The sequence below is a fragment of the Lissotriton vulgaris genome, chromosome 9, assembly GCF_964263255.1.
Source record: "Lissotriton vulgaris chromosome 9, aLisVul1.2, whole genome shotgun sequence".
Taxonomy (NCBI): domain Eukaryota; kingdom Metazoa; phylum Chordata; class Amphibia; order Caudata; family Salamandridae; genus Lissotriton; species Lissotriton vulgaris.
This window is the reverse complement of record NC_141697.1, coordinates 439,231,910-439,250,843: the sequence shown is the minus strand read 5'-3', so window position 1 is coordinate 439,250,843 and position 18,934 is coordinate 439,231,910. Positions and strand designations below refer to the sequence as shown.

Genomic DNA, 18,934 nt, shown 5'->3' with positions numbered 1-18,934 from the left:
ATGTTAATGACGTTTCTAGTACACGCCTTCATGCACGCCTATTGTAACTCCTTTTTATTACGTAGGTGTATTCTTATCTCTCCTCTCAGCTGTTACGCCTTCTGCAATATGTCATTACTGTAATGCATTGACTATATATATGAATGATTGTCAATAAAGTATTGTCTGTCAGTCCCTTTCCGAACCTACGTGGTGACGGAATGGTATGCCACCTTGGCTCGAGCCAAATACCCAATTCCTTTTTAAGGAATAAAACCCCTTTTGAAAACCTCAAATATCACGGATTTTGCCTCTTATTTTTCTGAGTTATTCTTATTGAACTTTACCGCATAAATTAAGCATGGGTAATTAGAATTTACCACACCAGATTCCATATCATGTGAATCAATAGGAAAACATTGCCCTGCCTTTGAATGTGGGCTGAGCAATTTACTTTACATCTGGATGTCCTACAGGACTGGCCAGGTAAAATGGCCCTCCCTGTAGACAAGAAAGTCAATTCAGTAGTGCCTGGACTAGATGTCTGTACAAATATATGTACTACCACTGTTTTTCATTAACTGCCTTCGCATACAATCTAATTAGTTGTTTTCTGAAGTTCTAGTTAAACATAAGGAAAGTAAATGTAAATTATTGATACATTGTTTTATTTTCACAGTGTCCCTGAAGAAGGGAACCCCCCGTAATGCATTGGGCCTATTTCTCAACTATGTTTTCAACTACATCAAAAATTTTCTCAGCATTTTAGTTATTACAGTAATTCTGTATTCTGGTGATATAAAGCTGGTAATTTTCATATTTTGTATTAATGTAATCCTAGACTGATTTGGTGAAACAAATAAGATTCACATGCAAAAGATTACATAAAGCTATGTTTGGAAGAAGAACTTTCTTTTTGAGTGATTAATTGAAATACTTCAGGTTATCAATTGTTTATATTTGTCATACTTTAAATATATTGGAGTGCGCTTGGTAAACTAGTGGAATTTTCCACCAGATGTTGATTGTCATTGAGTTGGAAACACCTGGGTGCCATAAGCTCCTGTCTCAATTGCGGTAATCATGGGAGAACATATGTAGTAAGGCAAGTGCACAGATGTACATGCAGACAGTGCATGATAGGTTAGGCCTTTTTCCCAAAAGGCTGCTATCAAGGTAACATACATTTTACCTGTAAAATACCAATCAAAAGAGCAAATGCTGCTTCATGGATACGTCACTGAAGCTAAACTCCATTCCTAAAGCAGGATGTTACCAGCTCCAGTATTAAAACAAATTAATAATGCAACTTGCAGCACCAATTATTCCTCATGTCTGCAAAAGGATTGGCTATATGAATGGTTTAACAGCATTATTAAGCAAAAGATACAAAAGGGGTTTGGATGCACCTTCCAAGGGTATGACATATGTTAGCAGACTTTTTAATACAGGTTTAACCCAATGTTCTCTGGTTTTAAATAAGACTGTAGAAAACACTTAACCCCTTCACTGCGGCGGCTATACCGCTGCAGTGCTAAGGGGGCGGGCGGAAGAGCGGCGGGCGCATGCTGTTGACGGAACCGCTCCGTCACCAGCCGCGATTGCGCTGTGCTCATGACGGTGTATGTATAGGCGGGGTTTACCCAAACATAGTCACTGGCACCTGGGTCAATTAAGTACTGAGAGGGAGGGGTCCCAGGGTGAGTGTAGCAACATATATACAATTCAAAGAAATTAATTAAAGAAACAATGAATGTGTCCACACTGTTTTATTCACAATGGGGCTCGGTATATTAAATATACTATACATTGATTGCATATCATAATTGGTTGTATAGTGCCCCAGGAGGAGAAGGAGGTGATTAAGTGAGGATATTGTGATGGAAGGGAATTAAGTGACAGTAAAATCAACCAATTTTCAAAATTGCATTGGTAAATTAATTATTATACACAAACATAAGACCATTGGTTTAATGCATGAATACACAAATATCATACTTCACTGAATACATTAAATGTCAAAATATTGGCGTGATGTTGACAACAAGAAGGGACTATTGTCGATGTTTCGTCCCTCGAACATTTGCAGGAATTAGTGATGGCCTTGCTATGGGGTCTTCATCAGGACGGGGTACGGGGCAGGCAACCTGAGGTGACAATCAGATTAACACTGGGTCTGAAAATATTGTAGGCACAAAGGATCACTTCACGGTGTCCGAAGTGGAGATTGCATAGGCTCAAGGTCCGATAGTTATAATGTTTACACAAAACAGATGGCAGTATCCGGAGTAGACGGTATTTTGGATATTCGTCAGGTCAGCATTTGTATTTTTAAGAAAATCAATCCGTGATGCCGTGGGCTGAGTCAATCTAGCGATGAACGCCGCTCGGGTGGCCCACGGCATCACGGATTGATTTTCTTAAAAATACAAAGGCTTCTAGTGCCAGCCAATTAACCTATGAATTACAGCTCAGGTACATTTATTTATATTTCAATAACACTAAACCATGTTTAAAACACACAAAATGCATGAACTTGTCATTTGAAAGCACACGGTTGAAAACTGTCTTTGATGACATGAAGTATGGAGGGCGCTATACCTCAATAACTTGGCACAAAACTAGAAGGAAATTCAGAACCATAATGGTGTCATAATGACTTTAGATGAATGCAATCGCATTAAGTAGAATTTCTCTAGAAGCGGTAGAAAAGATGGAGCCTAACGGAATCGGAAGTTGATAGAAATTCAATGGAAGTAGAAGATGATGAATTTCAAGTCTTGTACTCTTAGGCAATATAAACGTGAGTTTTCAACTTTGATGAAGCTCACGAAAGCTTTAGAAGGTGGCACTCAGAGCTATCTAACTGTATGTAACATTCTAACAAACGTCTACTTTACAGACAAGTAGAAAAGGTTTTAAAGAAAGCCTTTTAGTAGTAGGTTTTCCACACCTGAACTTGACTGCGTTCCTCAGTGGCGTGTTCCCAAACCGGTCCTTAGCATGAACAGTTGCACCATTATTTAATAAGTACTGCACTGTAGGCAGGAGTCCTTCAGAACATGCCACATGGATAGGGGTTCGACCTTCATAATCTTCACTGCTCAAGTTTCCACCCTGAAACACAAACCAAGAAAAATTGACCACAAATACACAAAAATAATCCACCAGCCCTGCACAAAAACGTTATGCCCTATGTTGGAAGACTTAGTCGTAGACCTCATCAATAGCTTCTTCTATATCTAAGTAAGCAATATTTGGCAGCATCATATCAACATTTCTTTTTGATAAGATTGTAATACACATTTCCTACCCCTCCTCAATCATTATGGATCTTATTCGACAGCTTCAAATAAGTCTACTTGTCTTCCCCAGAAACATTCAAGTTTCTGAGGACAGCCAGGCAGATCGTAGACTTGCTTTTCTAGTAACCAACTGCAATTCACCCTACACCACCGCTTACATAGTAGGGGTAGCTGCTGCTGCCCTCATGTTTGGTCGATGTCCCTCAGGAAACAAGCCTCACAAACAGCTTTAGGGTATCTATGTCATGAAAGATATTCAACCAGGCTATCTGAAGTGTCATTTGAAAGGTAACGTCTATTACTTCCGCTAGTGCCCCAGACAGGCCATTCCAGCACGGCCTCAGGGGCTGACAATTCTCAACAAGATATTCAAAATTTGCATTTTGGTAAACAGAAATGCTCTTCCCACTGCCTTTGATCTATCAGTTGTCTCACAGCATAAAGACCTACTGTCAAAAATTAAGTTTGCAAACTAGGAATGAAATTTATGCAGCCAATATTCATATACTGTGACAAAATCGAAGTCAATTTTCAGCCAATAAGGTTCAGGTAACGAGTCTCTTCGAGCTTTGCACCAAGTTTGATGCAGACATGACCCGAGGCTGTTCACAATTTGCTGCACTTTAATTGCAGTCGACTTAACTTTTTGATTCTGCCATACAATAAACTGAGTAACAGCATAGTTAGACTCAATTGAATTTGCCCATTTGAAGAAAAAAAAATAATGCCATCAAAATGCATCTGACAGCAGTAAAATAAAAATGTATATCTCCACTTTGACATATAGACAAAAGCGAATTAACACAGTATGACATTAGTAGAAATGTGTGTACAACATACCATTTCACGGATTATTTCCAATGCATTGATGTCACCAGTTTTCGCAGCAGCACAAGCCAAAGACGGTGTCAATGCATCCCGAACGGCTTTCAATTCCTGGAATATAAAACAAGGCTGTTACAGTGTAAAAGCATATACCATTCACATTCTAATGCCTCTGCTAACATGTTGCAGTAAAATAATTTCACAGGAATTGCATTTCAAACATGTCTTTCAAATCATATGAAACATTAGCTACAAAAACTAAAAATAGCCTCTTCCTGTAATGCACGGAATTCTTACTATGTCCTTGAATTAATCATCAGTGTATTAGTGTATGAGAAGTTGTAGTGCATGGCAAGTGGCCATTTCAGAAAGGGGAAACAAATGTGTGCAAAATGGCATTATCACATAATAAAATATGGGGTCAACATTTAAATGTGCTTTGATATAATATTTCAAACATCTAGGGCTTCAATTTCTGTTCACCACCTTTGTACTGGTGCACAAAAAGAAATATTAAATATTTCTTACACAGGCCAAGACTTTCACAACACATCAGAACTCGGCTTGCACGCCATCAGTGGGTCCTGACCCAGTCTGGGAAATGCTAGCCTAGAGAAATAGATAGAATCCAGGGTTGGGGGAGGGGAGTGGGGGAGGTACTGAGAGGGGTGTGCGGGTGCAGCACCTGCCAAATATGGCACCCAGAAACAATCACTTGTTTAGGACCATTATGGTGTGTAGTACTAAGTGTAACTGTGTGATTAAAGTACTTTCTTTCTTAAAACGATAGCAATGGCTGGAAATTCAATGTATTGGGTTGGTTGGTTGTCATTTCTGATCTGAGCTCAAGCACCCCCACACTACCTCAGTCAGAAGCCTTTGGCTCCCCACTACTCAGTCAAATGTGGAAAGTGTTACACTAGGCCCAGTTTGCACACCCAAAGAAGGAAGTCCCCCAGGGCATCAGAGGCAAATTAACTCAACCCCCCAGAGTTGAGGGAGAGTAGTCCTCCTGCCTGCTCCAAGGCCCCCTTGAGAGTTTATAAAGCAGTTGTTTACTGCTCCTATATCACTATACCAACAAAAAACAAAATGCTTTTTCTGTTGCTTCCTAAAAGAGAAGGATCTCACCACATCTAAAACATGCAGAGACTGCTAAAGAAAATACGTTTTTCCACAAATGAATGGAAAAGAAAGCAAAACCATTCTTACAAAGAGAAGCACAAACATTTCAAGAAGAAAAGATTTAACACTGCAAATAAACTTTTCTAAATAGTGTTATCATAAAATAGTCACAAATTGACGACTGAACGGCTATAATTCATAAAAACTAAGATACAGACCTTCCTTAACTTCTCAAGTACAGAGGACGTGACCTCAACCTCTTGAACAAAGGACATTTTTCAAACTACAAAAAAGTGGTTTTAATAACCATGCCTTGGATCCACTAATATCAGCTTGTACTTAGGTAGCTTTTAATAGTTGGAATTGCTTTCCGCTTTTCAAGCTCTGCGTTCCTTCTCCAACATATCACAATACCATATATGTAACTTGACTGACCTTGACTTTTTCAAATCAAACTATGGTTTAGGATAGAGCCTAGTATTTACATTGCCTTTCCCACAGACATCGAACTCCTAAAAAACAGGTTACATTGAACTATCAAGTACCTCTTTACAACTCATGCCAAGGGATTTAGCAATGACTTGAATGAACTTGCTGTCTCGAAGAGAGATCTTGGCTCCACAGTCGGTGACTTTTATTTCACCTCTTAGGTTATCACACAGCATCTTAGGGAAGAAAACAATCAGCTGGTTATAAAAAAACAAGAAATGCTACCAACACAGTGAGTTGTGTTCTTCAAATTTACATTACATAACAAAAAACACTGTATAAAACAAACACAGCTAGATTACTCAAGTCAGTTTGGCATCAAATTAAGAGCAATCTCGATTAAAAGTAAAACTACTTTGTAATCCTTTGCTGACTCAACTCTTCATAGTGGTCTATGTTCTGTTGTACAAGTATCTGAGCTTCGGTTCTGGTTTTCTAGACTTGGTCATCAGTAAAGCAAATCCATGATGAAAATATAATTAAAGTATTTACCAAATTTGTTTTCAAAACTGTGAAAATTTATATTTAAGAAACTAGAAAATCAATAAGTTGATTTTGGAAGTAAAAGGAGTTCTTTGTCTTTACCTAAACATTCCAATTAGGAGTCTGCTTCCTATGGTATTATAGTAGTTGTCAATCTCTATTTTATGATGGCATTTCTCCCAACCACTGCCTCCATCTTCTTAGTGCTCATGATTTGAGGGAAAGTTCATGCCTCAGAACTAGGCATCCTTGCTTGCCCTCAAATATATGAAATATATATAAATAAATACATAAATTATAACACAGGTGAATATATTATTATTAAATAACAAGTTACTTACCTTCAGTAACGATATATCTGTAATAAACATGGGTTTGTTATAGATTCCCTTCCTTAGAATTACTGCCAGGCGTCAGACTGGATCGGGAAAGTGTTTTGTCAGCAGTACCCCTACGCGTCGGAAGGTTTCGTCAGCCAACTCTGCATTCGTCGCCGACCTCGCAGTAGCTACATAGACACCGCCCTCGCGCACTGACGTCAGTTCTGTACACGACTTTCCAGGCCAGAAACGCAGAGCCATGCAAGACCACTGGTGCACAAAACTAGGGCCCTGAAGAGATGTCCTTAAACCTAGAAGTCAATTCGCAGAACGGGGAGGATGGGTGGGGCAGTAAGGTATCTATAACTAACCTATGTTTCTTACAGATATATCGTTACCGAAGGTAAGTAACTTGTTCATCTAAAAGAAACAGTTAGTTATAGATTCCTTACCTTAGAATAGATACCTCAGCAATACCAACTCCGGATTTGGGTCTGCGAACCAAGTTCACACTAGAAAGTCCTGGAGAACAGAATGGCCAAAGAAGACGTCTCTCCAGACTTGGCTGTCCAGGCAGTAGTATTTTGTAAACATGTGCAGCGATGCCCACGTAGCCGCATGACAGATGTCATTTAGGGGGACTCTTCGTCCCAAAGCAGTAGCAGCTGCCATCACCCTGGTGAAATGGGCGCGCAGCCCCACTGGAGGTTCTATCTTAGCCAAAGAATAGCAGGCTTTGATGCACAGAACAAACCACCTTGAGATGGTCCATTGCTGCACAGCCCGACCTTTCTTAGCGCCTACATAAGCAACAAAGAGGAGGTCGTCCACCCGGAATTGTTTGGTGCAATCCAAGTAGAAAGAAAGCGCACGTTTTGGATCCAGACTGTGGAGCCTCTCTTCCTCTTTTGAAGGATGCGGAGGCAGAAAGAAGGTGGGCAAAGTGATGTTTCGGCCAATGTGGAAAGATGTAACCACCTTGGAAAGAAAGGAAGGTCTAGTTCTAAGGGCGACATTGTCCGGATGGACAGCCAGAAAGTGAGGCTTGGAAGAAAGAGCTTCTAGTTCACGCATCCTGCGTGCAGCGTTGATGGCCATCAGAAAGGCAGTTTTCAAAGTGAGAAGTCTGCGAGGACAGTTATGTTGCGGCTCAAAGGAGCACAAATAATGTAGGTAAAAACTAAGTTCAAGTCCCTCTGGGGAATTACGAAGGGAACAGCAGGAAAAAGATGAGGAAGGCCCATAAGAAATCTATTTACAACAGGGGACTTGAAAAGAGAAGGCTGATCAGGGAGCCAAATGTCACTTCTTTTAGAGGACATTAGCCCCGATGCTATTTTTCTCACGGAAACATGGCTCAAAGAGGCATCAGACCCTGATATCACTTCCCTTTTGCAACAGGGATATCTATTACAAAGAGTCGACAGGCCAGAAGGCAGAGGAGGGGGAATAGGAATACTTTACAAAAACCAATACCAATGTAGGATTAACGCAGGCTTAATATCAAACTGCGAAAGCATGCAATTCGCCCTTGACCTCTCTCCTACAGCGACCTTTTCAGGTATACTTATCTACCGCCCCCCAAACCAAATGGGAGACTTTCTCGACTCCCTACAACTTAAAGTCGCTGACTTAGCTGTTACTAGCCCACACCTTACCATACTAGGTGACGTCAATATCCACCTGGACAATCCAGATGATCCCTCAACCAAAGCCTTGTTACGAGAATTTGGAAGCTATCCAACTCACTCAGAAGGGTTTCGAACCCACACATGAGAAAGGCCATCTTCTGGACGGAGTGTTTAGCAACGATCACAGACTAGTAGTTGGGACCCCTATGGCCCTTACATGGTCTGACCACTACTTGGTCCCCTTACGGTGGCAACACACCGCCTCTGTCCCACTACCCCCACGTACATCGCTTCAGGGGAGAGAATGGACTAAGCTCTCTGTTGACAGGTGGACAGATGCTCTACTTACCAACATCCCACAAGCTAAGGATGACCCAACAATATTGTATGACAACTACTCCCAATGGATCTCCAAGGCCCTTGACTCTGTGCTACCACACACAACCTTAAGGGAAAAAACCAAATCGAAGGTATCACCCTGGTACACTCCCAAACTTAAAGAAATGAAAAAACACTGCAGGAAGTTAGAAAGAACCTGGAGGGCCTCTCGTAGCAGCTTGGCTAAAATAAACCATCATGATGCTATAAAAGAATATAAAGCTGAGATTAACTCAACTAAGGCCCGCTTCTTTGAAGACAAAATTAACAACGCCCATAACTGTCCCAGAGAAATATTCCAAATTGCAAAATCTTTAATTGACACCCCATCCATCCCCATGGACCCCAGCAAAGCACAATTCAGATGTAATAATCAAGCGGAATATTTTTATAAAAAAAATACAATCAATTTCATCGGCATTTGTCGCTCCAGATCTAGCTGACCTTGAAGCAACTAGGCCACCTGGCATTTCACCCCATAGACTAGTAGAGTTCCCCCCAGTAGGAGCGGACGCTCTGGAGCATATCATGAAAAAAGTTAAATCTGGATCCCCAAGTGATCCTGCACCTCCATGCCATCTAAAAAAAATTACAGATACAATACGGCCAGTTATTCTTAACATCCTTAATAATTCCATCACTACTGGCATAGTCCCTACGGCCTGGAAGAAAGCCCAAGTACGAGCTCTTCTGAAAAAACCTTCCTTGGATCCAGACAACATGGCCAATTACCGTCCAATATCCCTGCTTCCCTGGGTCAGCAAACTGCTCGAGAGACACATCAATACATCTCTCACTCAGTACCTAGAATCAAACAGTATACTCCACGATTCCCAGGCAGGATTCCGCCCCAAGTTGGGAAAGGAAGCAGCCCTTCTGACAGTGACCGAGTTAGCCAGGAAACAGATGGACTTAGGCGGCACTACAGCAATTATTTTGCTTGATCTTAGTGCCGCTTTCGACACTGTAAATACCATCATCCTCATTGTTGGAAATGGGGGTTGCCCAAGTCTCAAAGGGGGTAGCATGGCATCAAGCGGGCAGGCCAAACTTGGAGGACATGTGAAGCATTCACGCAGTACCCTCAGTCAACACACCAGGCACACTACAAAGGAGGCAGGACACCAATTTGAATTGGAAAATTAAGCAGTTTAGTATCTCCAACCTGCAAGGCAAAAAGGAAAAATACACTGGAAAATCACAACAAGGCGCCAACTGGCGCCAGAGCCGAGTATTTCAGTGGGGGGTTATTTACATGGGACCAAAAAGGGATTGAGTCCATAGTCCATAGCTATAAGGAAAAAGGATGGTTAATCAAACATTAGACCTGGGGCCAATCTGGCGGGGCCAACTCAGACTCTCATCCTTAGGGGGTTGGCTGAAAATATAAGATACCACATTATGCATAAATACACCTCATGCATTACAACGCCAATCCCCACCCCTGTAAAGGAAGAACAACAACAGAGCATTACAGCACATACTAGTCAGGAGCACCTGTAAGAAATCAGTACGGCAGGCTCATTAACAAGGGCATAAACAGGGGCCTGGAATAACTCATCAGGCCAGCATAGGGGCACACCTGCAATAAAAGGGCACCACAACATACAATCCACCTTCAAGGGTAAAACATCAGTATACCTTGGCTGTAGTAATGCCAATAATGACCGTAGGCTCAGGTCACAACATTTCCAGTGAAAATCCCCTCTACACCACTACAAAAGAGGCAATACCGTGGGGAATTATAACCTTGGCATCACACAGTTAAGTAGGATTTCTAGGGGGAGGCCTAGGTATCCACAAGAGGTCTCAACAGGAGCACCTGGGGCATATGTCTCCTTAGCTCACAGAGGGGGGGATTGATACTCTCCACCCCAATAGTATTCAATGAGGGCAAACCCCGCGTTTATCTGGTGGGGCAGGCCTTAATCAAGGGGCAGACAACCCCTCAACCCAGAATGCACATCTCATTAGGGCCCAAACACATTAGCCCGGAACAGGAGTATGGGAGTAGGGGGGGGCAACAGACCTTCAACAGCAGTAAAGGGACCACCGGGCCTCCTCCCTCCTCATGGGCCCCCTAATCACACTGGGGGGACCATGTCCTCCCCAATAACCTTTACTCCGGGCACCTTACTGGGTTTGGTTCGGTCCCCACGGCAGCTGCGTACCGGTTGGTGAGTCTTTTACTGATGGAGTCCCCTCCGGGACTTGGAAGTCATGTAGGTCCCTCCCAGGGTTGCTCCGCTCGAGCTCCCACTCACCAGCTTTCCAGAGCTCTTCCTTCGGTACTGCCAGTAGCAGCAAGGCTTCACTGGCTTCCAGGCCGGGGCGGAGGCAGGCACCGATCATGTGCCTCGATGCCCCCACCTCCCGAGAGCTGGGCTCCCTCTGGGGCACCCCCAGGGGGAATAGACACCCTCGGGCGCCGCAGGTCACACAACGAAGTCCTCCCTCGCGACGCCTCTTCCGGGCCGGCAAGGCTGGCACCGACAGTGTGCCCCGGCCCCACCTCCCTCAGCGGCACGTCCTCCCGGCAACGGCCCTTCGTCCACGGGCACAGACCGGCGGGGTGAGCTCCCGCTCCGGTTGTTCAATCCTCGGGGCTCCCCCTTCGTCCACGGGGGCCCCACAACAGCACTTCACCCGGGTCCCCCTCCTACCTCACGGGGACCCGGGGCTCGGATTCCGCTTCTCCGGGCCTCCCCGGCCAACAGCCAATCCCTGCGCGGCCTTCAGAGGTCACGGCCGCGCAGGCCAATCCGTGCGCGGCGGGGGCGGGCCGATGATGCAGCCTGGCCCCCCCGTCACGTGATGCGGGAGTCGGCGGCCTCAGGGCCGAGCGCGGCCCTTCCTTCACTTCGGCGGCCCTCTCCTGGTACCGGGGGCCGCCGCGACGATGCCAAACACGGCGGGGGTCTCCCTGGCGACACCGGGCTGCGGCGGTGACGACGGCACCAGTAAGGGGTAGGCTCCCTTCTTAATTAATTAATTATATGGCGGAAAGCGCCAAAACGAGGGTTGGCTCCTCCAACGCTATTTCTCCTCACAGCGCCGGGCCACGGCAGTGACTTTTGGCGGTAATAAAGGGGTAGGCTCCCTTTTGATTAATTCCCTATGTAGCGGCGAGAACGCGCCTCCTCAACCGGCGCTATTCACAGGATTCCACCGTCTCCTCACGCAGAGCGCTCCACAACGAGGGGTAAGCTCCCTTAGCGCTATTCAGTCAACAACTTCCTCAGGCCACACAGCAGGCACAGCGCTATCACTGGAAGGGGGCGCTTTTCTCGGAGGACAGCTCCTCCCTCAGCCCACACCGTTTTCAGGGCCAACAGCTCTCCGGGGGTCACACCAGCCCCAGCGCTTCCACACACAGCGCCCTACAGGCAGTCCCTCACAGTGTCAGAGCTTCCACAGGGGGGGGGCCACAACTTCCTTGGGGGCATCAACCTCCCCAGAATGGCGCTTGACAGGCAGTACCTCACAAGGGCAACAGTTCCTCCAAGCAGCCCAGGGCAGCAACAGTCTTGGCATTTACAGCGCTTAGGTAGGCAAACCAGGGCTTCCAAGTAGGCTCTTCACGGAGGGGGGGCGAACAGCTCCACAGCCAGCCCAGGGGCACACTCCTCACCTCCTGGGGGGTTCAAGCCCACAGCATTCCTCCTCTTCTGGGCACCTTTTTCTCTCAGCGCTGGCGTAGTTCAAGGTCCCACGGCGTCAGGGACCTAGGAAGAGTCCTCCCTTGTCAGGGGCCCATGGGGACAGCAGCGGGGGGGTTTATAGGGGTGCAGGGCCCAGCTCACAGGCCCATGTGGCGGTCGCACCTCACAGCAGGTCCCCCTCCCTTCCTTGTCCCAGCTGACTGACTCTCTGGTGACACTTCACCCTCTTTATACCCTCCTCCCAGGCAGTGCCAGGACCTTCTGGAATGTTGGCACATCTAGCCTAAACTGGTTCTAGGGGAGGGGGTGAGCACCCTGGGTGCCAGGCTTTCCCTCCTAAAGCTAGGGGTAGCTGGGTAATATTATCTAGACTGCTGACCTATGTCAGTCCAGTGGCAAAACCCATGGCCATGGCATCCATTTTAAAAACAATACATTTCAGTCAGGTACATTTCCAAAATGGGGGTGCAGTTTTAAAATGGGGGATTTTACAAGTGCTCACATTATGTCAGGTAATTACATTTTCACAAGGAGTCTCACACCACTCATGGCCTATACAGGTTTAATCCCATGGGGGAGACAATCTAGATGAGGGGGTCAAAAGCGAAAAATTTTGGGGGAAAAAGGCCAAGTCCAACACTCATCCATCGTCTTAAGCAAATAGGAGTATCAGGAACAGCCATTCGTTGGCTACAATCCTTCCTAGAAAATCGCTCTTTTCGAGTAGTTGAGGGCACTACGCAATCCAGTACTTGGCCTCTCGATCAGGGTGTGCCTCAGGGCTCGTCCCTGAGCCCCACCCTTTTTAACATATATATGCTTCCCTTGGCAGACATCGTCCACTCATTTGGCCTGGAATTAGTCACATACGCTGACGACACGCAACTGATCGTCTCCATGAACCAAACTATCGCCTCCTCGCCTAATCTTGAGAAATGTCTGGTGGCAGTTAATAAATGGATGACCAGCTCTCACCTAAAACTTAATGGGGATAAAATGGAGCTTATGATTCTTGGAAACCCAAACATCCCCTGTCCACTACCTAACTGGCCCCCATGCATGGGCACCCAGCCTCAGTCCAAACCCCAAATAAAGAGCCTGGGCATTTGGCTTGATGCCAATCTTAATTTCAACCACCAAGCAACCACTGTATCTGCCACCTGTTTTGGCCTGATGCGTATGCTCAGAAAAGTACTACCACTTCTCCCCCCACAAGCCCGCAGGATCATGGTGCAAGCAATTATTCTATCCCGTTTAGATTACGGGAATGCGTTGTACCTGGGGGCTCCGGCCACTACAACAAAGAAGCTCCAGGTCACGCAAAATGCAGCAGCCCGTCTCTTGCTGGGCCTTAACAGGCGGGACTCAGGGACTGCTGCTCTAAAAAGACTCCACTGGCTACCCATCAAGGCTAGAACACTGTTTAAATCAATGTGCTTTATGCACAGGGCTATGTGGAAAGAAGCGCCAGCAATGATCTGCTCGCTGGCCACTCCATATCTCCCCCGTAGGTCGCTGCGCTCCAGCACAGCCTTTCTGGCCACTGAGAACAAAGTCAAACGTGCCAGATGGGGAGGACGCTCCTTTTCCTGGAATGCGGCCAAGGCATGGAACTCTCTGCCAGTCTCCCTGCGCGGTGAGCCTAATTTCCTAAAATTCCGGAAGGAATTAAAAACCCTTCTTTTCATGTAAATCTCACTACCTTCACTTGCCCCCCAGTCACACTCAGCGCTACGAGGCCTCCGGGTTGTCTGCGCTTAATACAACCCATTTTAATAATAATAATAATAATAAGGGAGCCTGAGGAAGGCTGAAATGGCTGAGAGGCAGGCTTTAAGAGTGCCCAGAGCGGAGCCATGCTGGGCCAAAGAAAGGAGGAACAAGAACACCTCAAAAAGAGGGGCAGAAAGGGGATCCACAGCCTTTGCTGTGCACCAAGCCACAAATGTATTCCATCTACAGGCATATACAGTCTTAGTGGAGGGACTCCTGACTGCCAAGATTACATCACAGACTTCGGGAGGCAGATCAACAACGTCAACTGCCACCGCTCAATCTCACCGCAAGGAGATGGAGGCTGTACAGGTTCGGGTGGAGGACTGTCCCCTGCTGCTGCGACAGAAGATCCTCCCGAAGAGGCAGTCGGATCGGAGGATCGATGGCCATGTTGAGCAGCTCGGGATACCAGATTCTTCGTGCCCAATCCGGAACCACAAGAATGACTTGGGCCCAGTCGTGCTTGATCTTCTTCAGCACTCTGTGCAGAATTGGTAAAGGTGGAAAGGTGAACAGAAGACTGCAACTCCAATTGTGTCGAAAAGCGACTCCTAGTGAGTGCCGCCTTGGAAATACCAACGCACAGAAATGCTGACATTGCATGTTCTCTTAGGTGCCAAATAGATCTAACCAAGGCTCTCCCCACGGCTGAAAGAAACCTTGCACCACCTCAGAGTGAAGATGCCATTCGTGATCCATCATTCACCTGCGGCTGAGTTCATCCGCCCTGGCGTTCAGTGAACCTGCCAGGTGTTGAAATACCAGGGATATGCCCGGATGTTCCAGCCATGTCCAGAGGCGGAGGGCCTCTTGACATAGGGTCTATGACCCCCACCCCGCCTTGTTTGTTGCAGTACCATAAGGCAGTGGTGTTGTCCGTGAACACCTGCACTACTCTTCCCCTGGACAGAGGGAAGGAATGCTTTGAGTGCAAGATGGATCACCCAAAGCTCCAGAAGGTTGATGTGGAGCCCGGACTCCGCCAGAGACCAGACCCCTTTGATATCCGCCTCTCCCATGTGGCCGCCCAATCCCAGAAGGAATGTGTCTGTCACCACTGTGTGGTCTGGTTGGGGAAGGGAGAGGGATCTGCCGTTGACCCAATCCTGGTTCGTGAGCAATTGCAGTGCAGTGCTCTCCGAGATCTGGATGCTATCGGATAGATTCCCCTGATGCTGTGCCCATTGGAACTTTAGGTCCCACTGCAGAGCTTGCATATGCCACCTGGCATGATCGACATGCAGGAGGCCATGAGGCCCAGCAGCCTCAGGTTCATTCTGACCGAAACCCAGGATAGGGGCTGAAAGATCGGAATCATAGCCCGAATATCGCGGACTTGCTGTCCAGGAGAATAAACCTGAAACTGTGTCGTGTACAGAACCGCTCCGATGGAGAGAAGCTTCTGAGAGGGGGTCAGGTGTGACTTCGGCACATTGATGGAGAGCCCCAGCAAATGCAGGAGATCGCCCGTAGTCTGGAGGTGGGAGACGACAGCCTGGGGCGAGCCCGCCTTCAACAACTAGTCGTCGAGATAGGGGAAGACTAGAACCCCTGATCTGCGCAGATGAGCTGGGACCACCGCCATCACTTTTGTGAACACCAGAGCGCTGGTAAGGCCAAAGGGGAGCATGGTAAACTGAAAATGCTTGTGGCCTACCAAGAACGGCAGGTAACGCTGGTCAGGGGATGTTGTTCTCTTATTAGAGAAGACATTCTTAGAGCACGAAGACTCTTTTTCCCAGGGACTGCTCTTGATTCTATTCAATTAAGACTGAAGGACCAGGTCATGGTTGAGAATTTGCTAGCTTTTGAGTTTCGAACATCGTCCCCAGACTATTCTCGGATACAATTCAGACATTCCCCTTCTGTCGCTGGCACATCTGCAGGGTTAGGTATCTCCCCTCTAGAAGGTACTTCAAATCTTAATCTTAATGATTGGCTTCATATAGTACCACAGAGAGCTAAGCATTCCGGTGTAAATTGCTACAATTTAATTCATCAGCCAAGAGAGGAGATAATCAATCTGCTCTCTATGTCGGTACCTAACAGTCTATTGCCACTGATGGAAGTCCCCGGCCTAATTGACTCTGAAATCCCCTTGAGTCCCACTACCCTTGAGGCAAGGATAACGCCGGATAAGGGAGGTAGTGGTATACTTAATGGCCCGCCAAATGCCCTGCCTGTATTGCCCCCAGTGAGGACATTAACGCCCTCCTTGTTCGTCCTGTCATGGAATATAACTGGCCTGGGTTCTAAGATGAGCTCCCCTGAATGGCAGTCCTCCATCCCTGGGTATGATGTGTGCCTGTTTCAAGAAACTTGGACTATTGAACCGATCTATTGTACAAGCTATCTGAATTTTTATGCATCCACAATTGCAGGTGGTAAAGGCCGGCCATCAGGCGGCTTATCAGTCTGGGTCCGCCACGACATTGACTTTGTGGTGCATGTTTTAGAGTGTCACAGTAAGGACATATTAGTACTCAGTTTAAGATGGGGTGAGGGCAAAAGGCTCGATGTGTATAACATCTATGCGAGGGGCACCAAGGGAAAGAAGTCGTATGTATTTGTAGCCCTAGACTCACTGCTTGACCAGCATTCAAGGGGCATATATGTAGTATTAGCAGGAGACTTTAACCTGACCTTTGAACCCCTTTTAAATTGGAACTCGAATTTTTATGATGCTGAAGATGAATTGTGGAGTATCCCGAAATTAAATCTAACTCCTGTAAAAAAAATGGACAGAAGCTATAATCCAGATTAATTCACTCTGTATGGAGAAAGGTTTGAGGGCCACGAATGGCAGGACTCAGTCAAATAGAGATGGTGCCCCCACATTTAACAATGGCATTAGTCAAAGCCGTATTGATTATGTTTTAATTATTAGTCAGCTATGGCACACACTAAGGGATATGAGCGTTGTTGCTCGCATTGAAAGAGATCATAACCCGTTAGTTGTGGTCTTTGAAATTAGAGCAGGCATCGTTACACCTCACTCTGAAGGGGAGCTGCTAACCCTTTATTTAATTCCATCACATAATATGAGGCTCTTGAAATGGGCAGACCTCCTAGTAAAACCTGAAGTCCTAGGGACTGAAGTCCTAGGGATGCTGGCAGCGGATGCAGCTAATGCAACCTCAGAGATGGAGAAACTTTTGTTTAACTGGGCCTTGCCCGAGGAGGTTATTAGATTTCATGCGGAGTTCTTTAGACAACTTTGCACCTATTTCTTTAAGATTGGCAAAAATAATGGTACCATCCGGAAAAAGGGAAGTGTCGGAAGGAGTTCAACCCGGCTGCACGCGCGAAAAGGCACAGTCGTAAACTTGCTTACAACTAACAAGCCCGTACGGCGGCTGCCGCCTTTCCGTGCACGCAGCCGAGTTGAACTCCTTCCGACCATGAAGTGGTCACAATGAAACCTTAAAGATACGAATACCGAAAATAAAAACGATCCGGCATCCGCCTCCTGCACACAACGCTCATTAATGAGAGAACAGCGAACGGGGATTGGCGCATGAATTTCTTATGGCCACCCTTCATTAATAAGTGACAGCGACCCTCCAGTCCGTGTCCTGAGGAGAACCCGTAGAATCAAATTGGGTTCGAAACGCGTTGACCTTCCTTCCAAGATACAAAACAGACGGGGCTTGATAGGAATTAAATAATACACTTGCAATCATTTAGTCCATCATGTGTTATTCCTACCCATAGCACCCCATCATGAATTATAATACGTATCTTGTGTAGGTGTTGACAAGTAGGCGAATGTAACCATCAGTTTGTCCAATTGTTTATTATTATTCAGGACTGGTGCCTCAAAATTAATTCTGCTGAGGCATTGCATAGTTGTCTATGTGATTTTTTATATGATAATTCTTTTGTAAAAAATTCTTTGTTTGACATGTTCATATCAGTGTATTGAATGTATGTATGTATTTGTTTAATAGTTCGTGGTTTTTTGATGTCATAAAAAATATTCTTTCAAAAATTTCTTTATAAAATAAGAATTGACTCAACATAATGGTTGTCAAACCTAGTAATTGACTTGACTAGGCGATGTATTATTTGTAATTTAACCTGCTCGGCCATTTGCTTTTGTTTACCCTATACTAGCGGTCCAGGCCGGACAGTGACAGGACCCAAGCCTTTTTTGTTTTCACTGTTTGTAGATCTAAGGGCAGCATTTGATCTAGTGTCTCGAAAGAGATTGTGGAGAGTTCTGTCTGATTTAAAGATGCCCCAAGATTTACTATCTCTGGTAGCTAGACTCCATGAAGACACCTATGCGAAGATTAGGTGGGGAAGTCAGGGCCAGATTACTCCTGCATTTGGAGTGGGCATGGGGGTGAGACAAAGTTGCGTAATGGCCCCCACTCTGTTTTCGATCTTTATAAATGGGTGTCGCAAAGTTCCTGGATGACAGACACTCCAACAGATGCACCTAAATTGGGGGGCGTAAGAATTCCGATTCTTAGGTTTGCTGATGACACCCTCTTGTTAGCAAAAACTCTGAGTGGTTTAAGGCGAGCACTAATACTCTTTGAGGATTTTTGTCACAAGAGGGGTCTTGGGATAAACGTCACAAAAACAAAATACATGACTTTCAACCCGCAAAGATCCTCAGGAGGAGTAATGCGATTGAATAACCGCCATTGGAGAAGATGAAAGATTTCACATATCTAGGTGTTATTATTCAGGATAATATGAATTGGGGTAAGCATCTAGACATGGCCACACTAAAACACCGCCAGTTAGCGGGTACCATATTGTCTGAATTTAATGCATCCTTTACTAAGCCAGTAAGCCCTCCTCTGACCATATATAATATGAAAGTTGTTAGTGCAGTCTTATATGGGTCATAAGTGTGGGGCTTCAATAACTTGTCTAAATTGGCTGTAGTGGAGAATAGCTTATTTCGAAAACTAGTGAATCTTCCTCAAAGCACCCCGGTAAAGCCC

General features: G+C 45.7%; 1 protein-coding gene across 4 annotated transcripts in view; it reads right to left on the bottom strand.

Moving 5' to 3' along the window:
* Window positions 1-18,934, bottom strand: part of LOC147690253 (60 kDa lysophospholipase-like) — a 520,410-nt gene that overhangs the window by 175,069 nt on the left and 326,407 nt on the right. For all 4 annotated transcript variants that reach the window (XM_086937888.1, XM_086937890.1, XM_086937887.1 and 1 more), the window contains 3 exons: window positions 5,780-5,899; window positions 4,125-4,220; window positions 2,933-3,096 (listed from right to left, as the gene is read on the bottom strand). In XM_086937888.1, coding sequence (XP_086794014.1) covers window positions 2,933-3,096; window positions 4,125-4,220; window positions 5,780-5,899 — 380 coding nt within the window. The remainder of the gene's footprint in view (window positions 1-2,932; window positions 3,097-4,124; window positions 4,221-5,779; window positions 5,900-18,934) is intronic.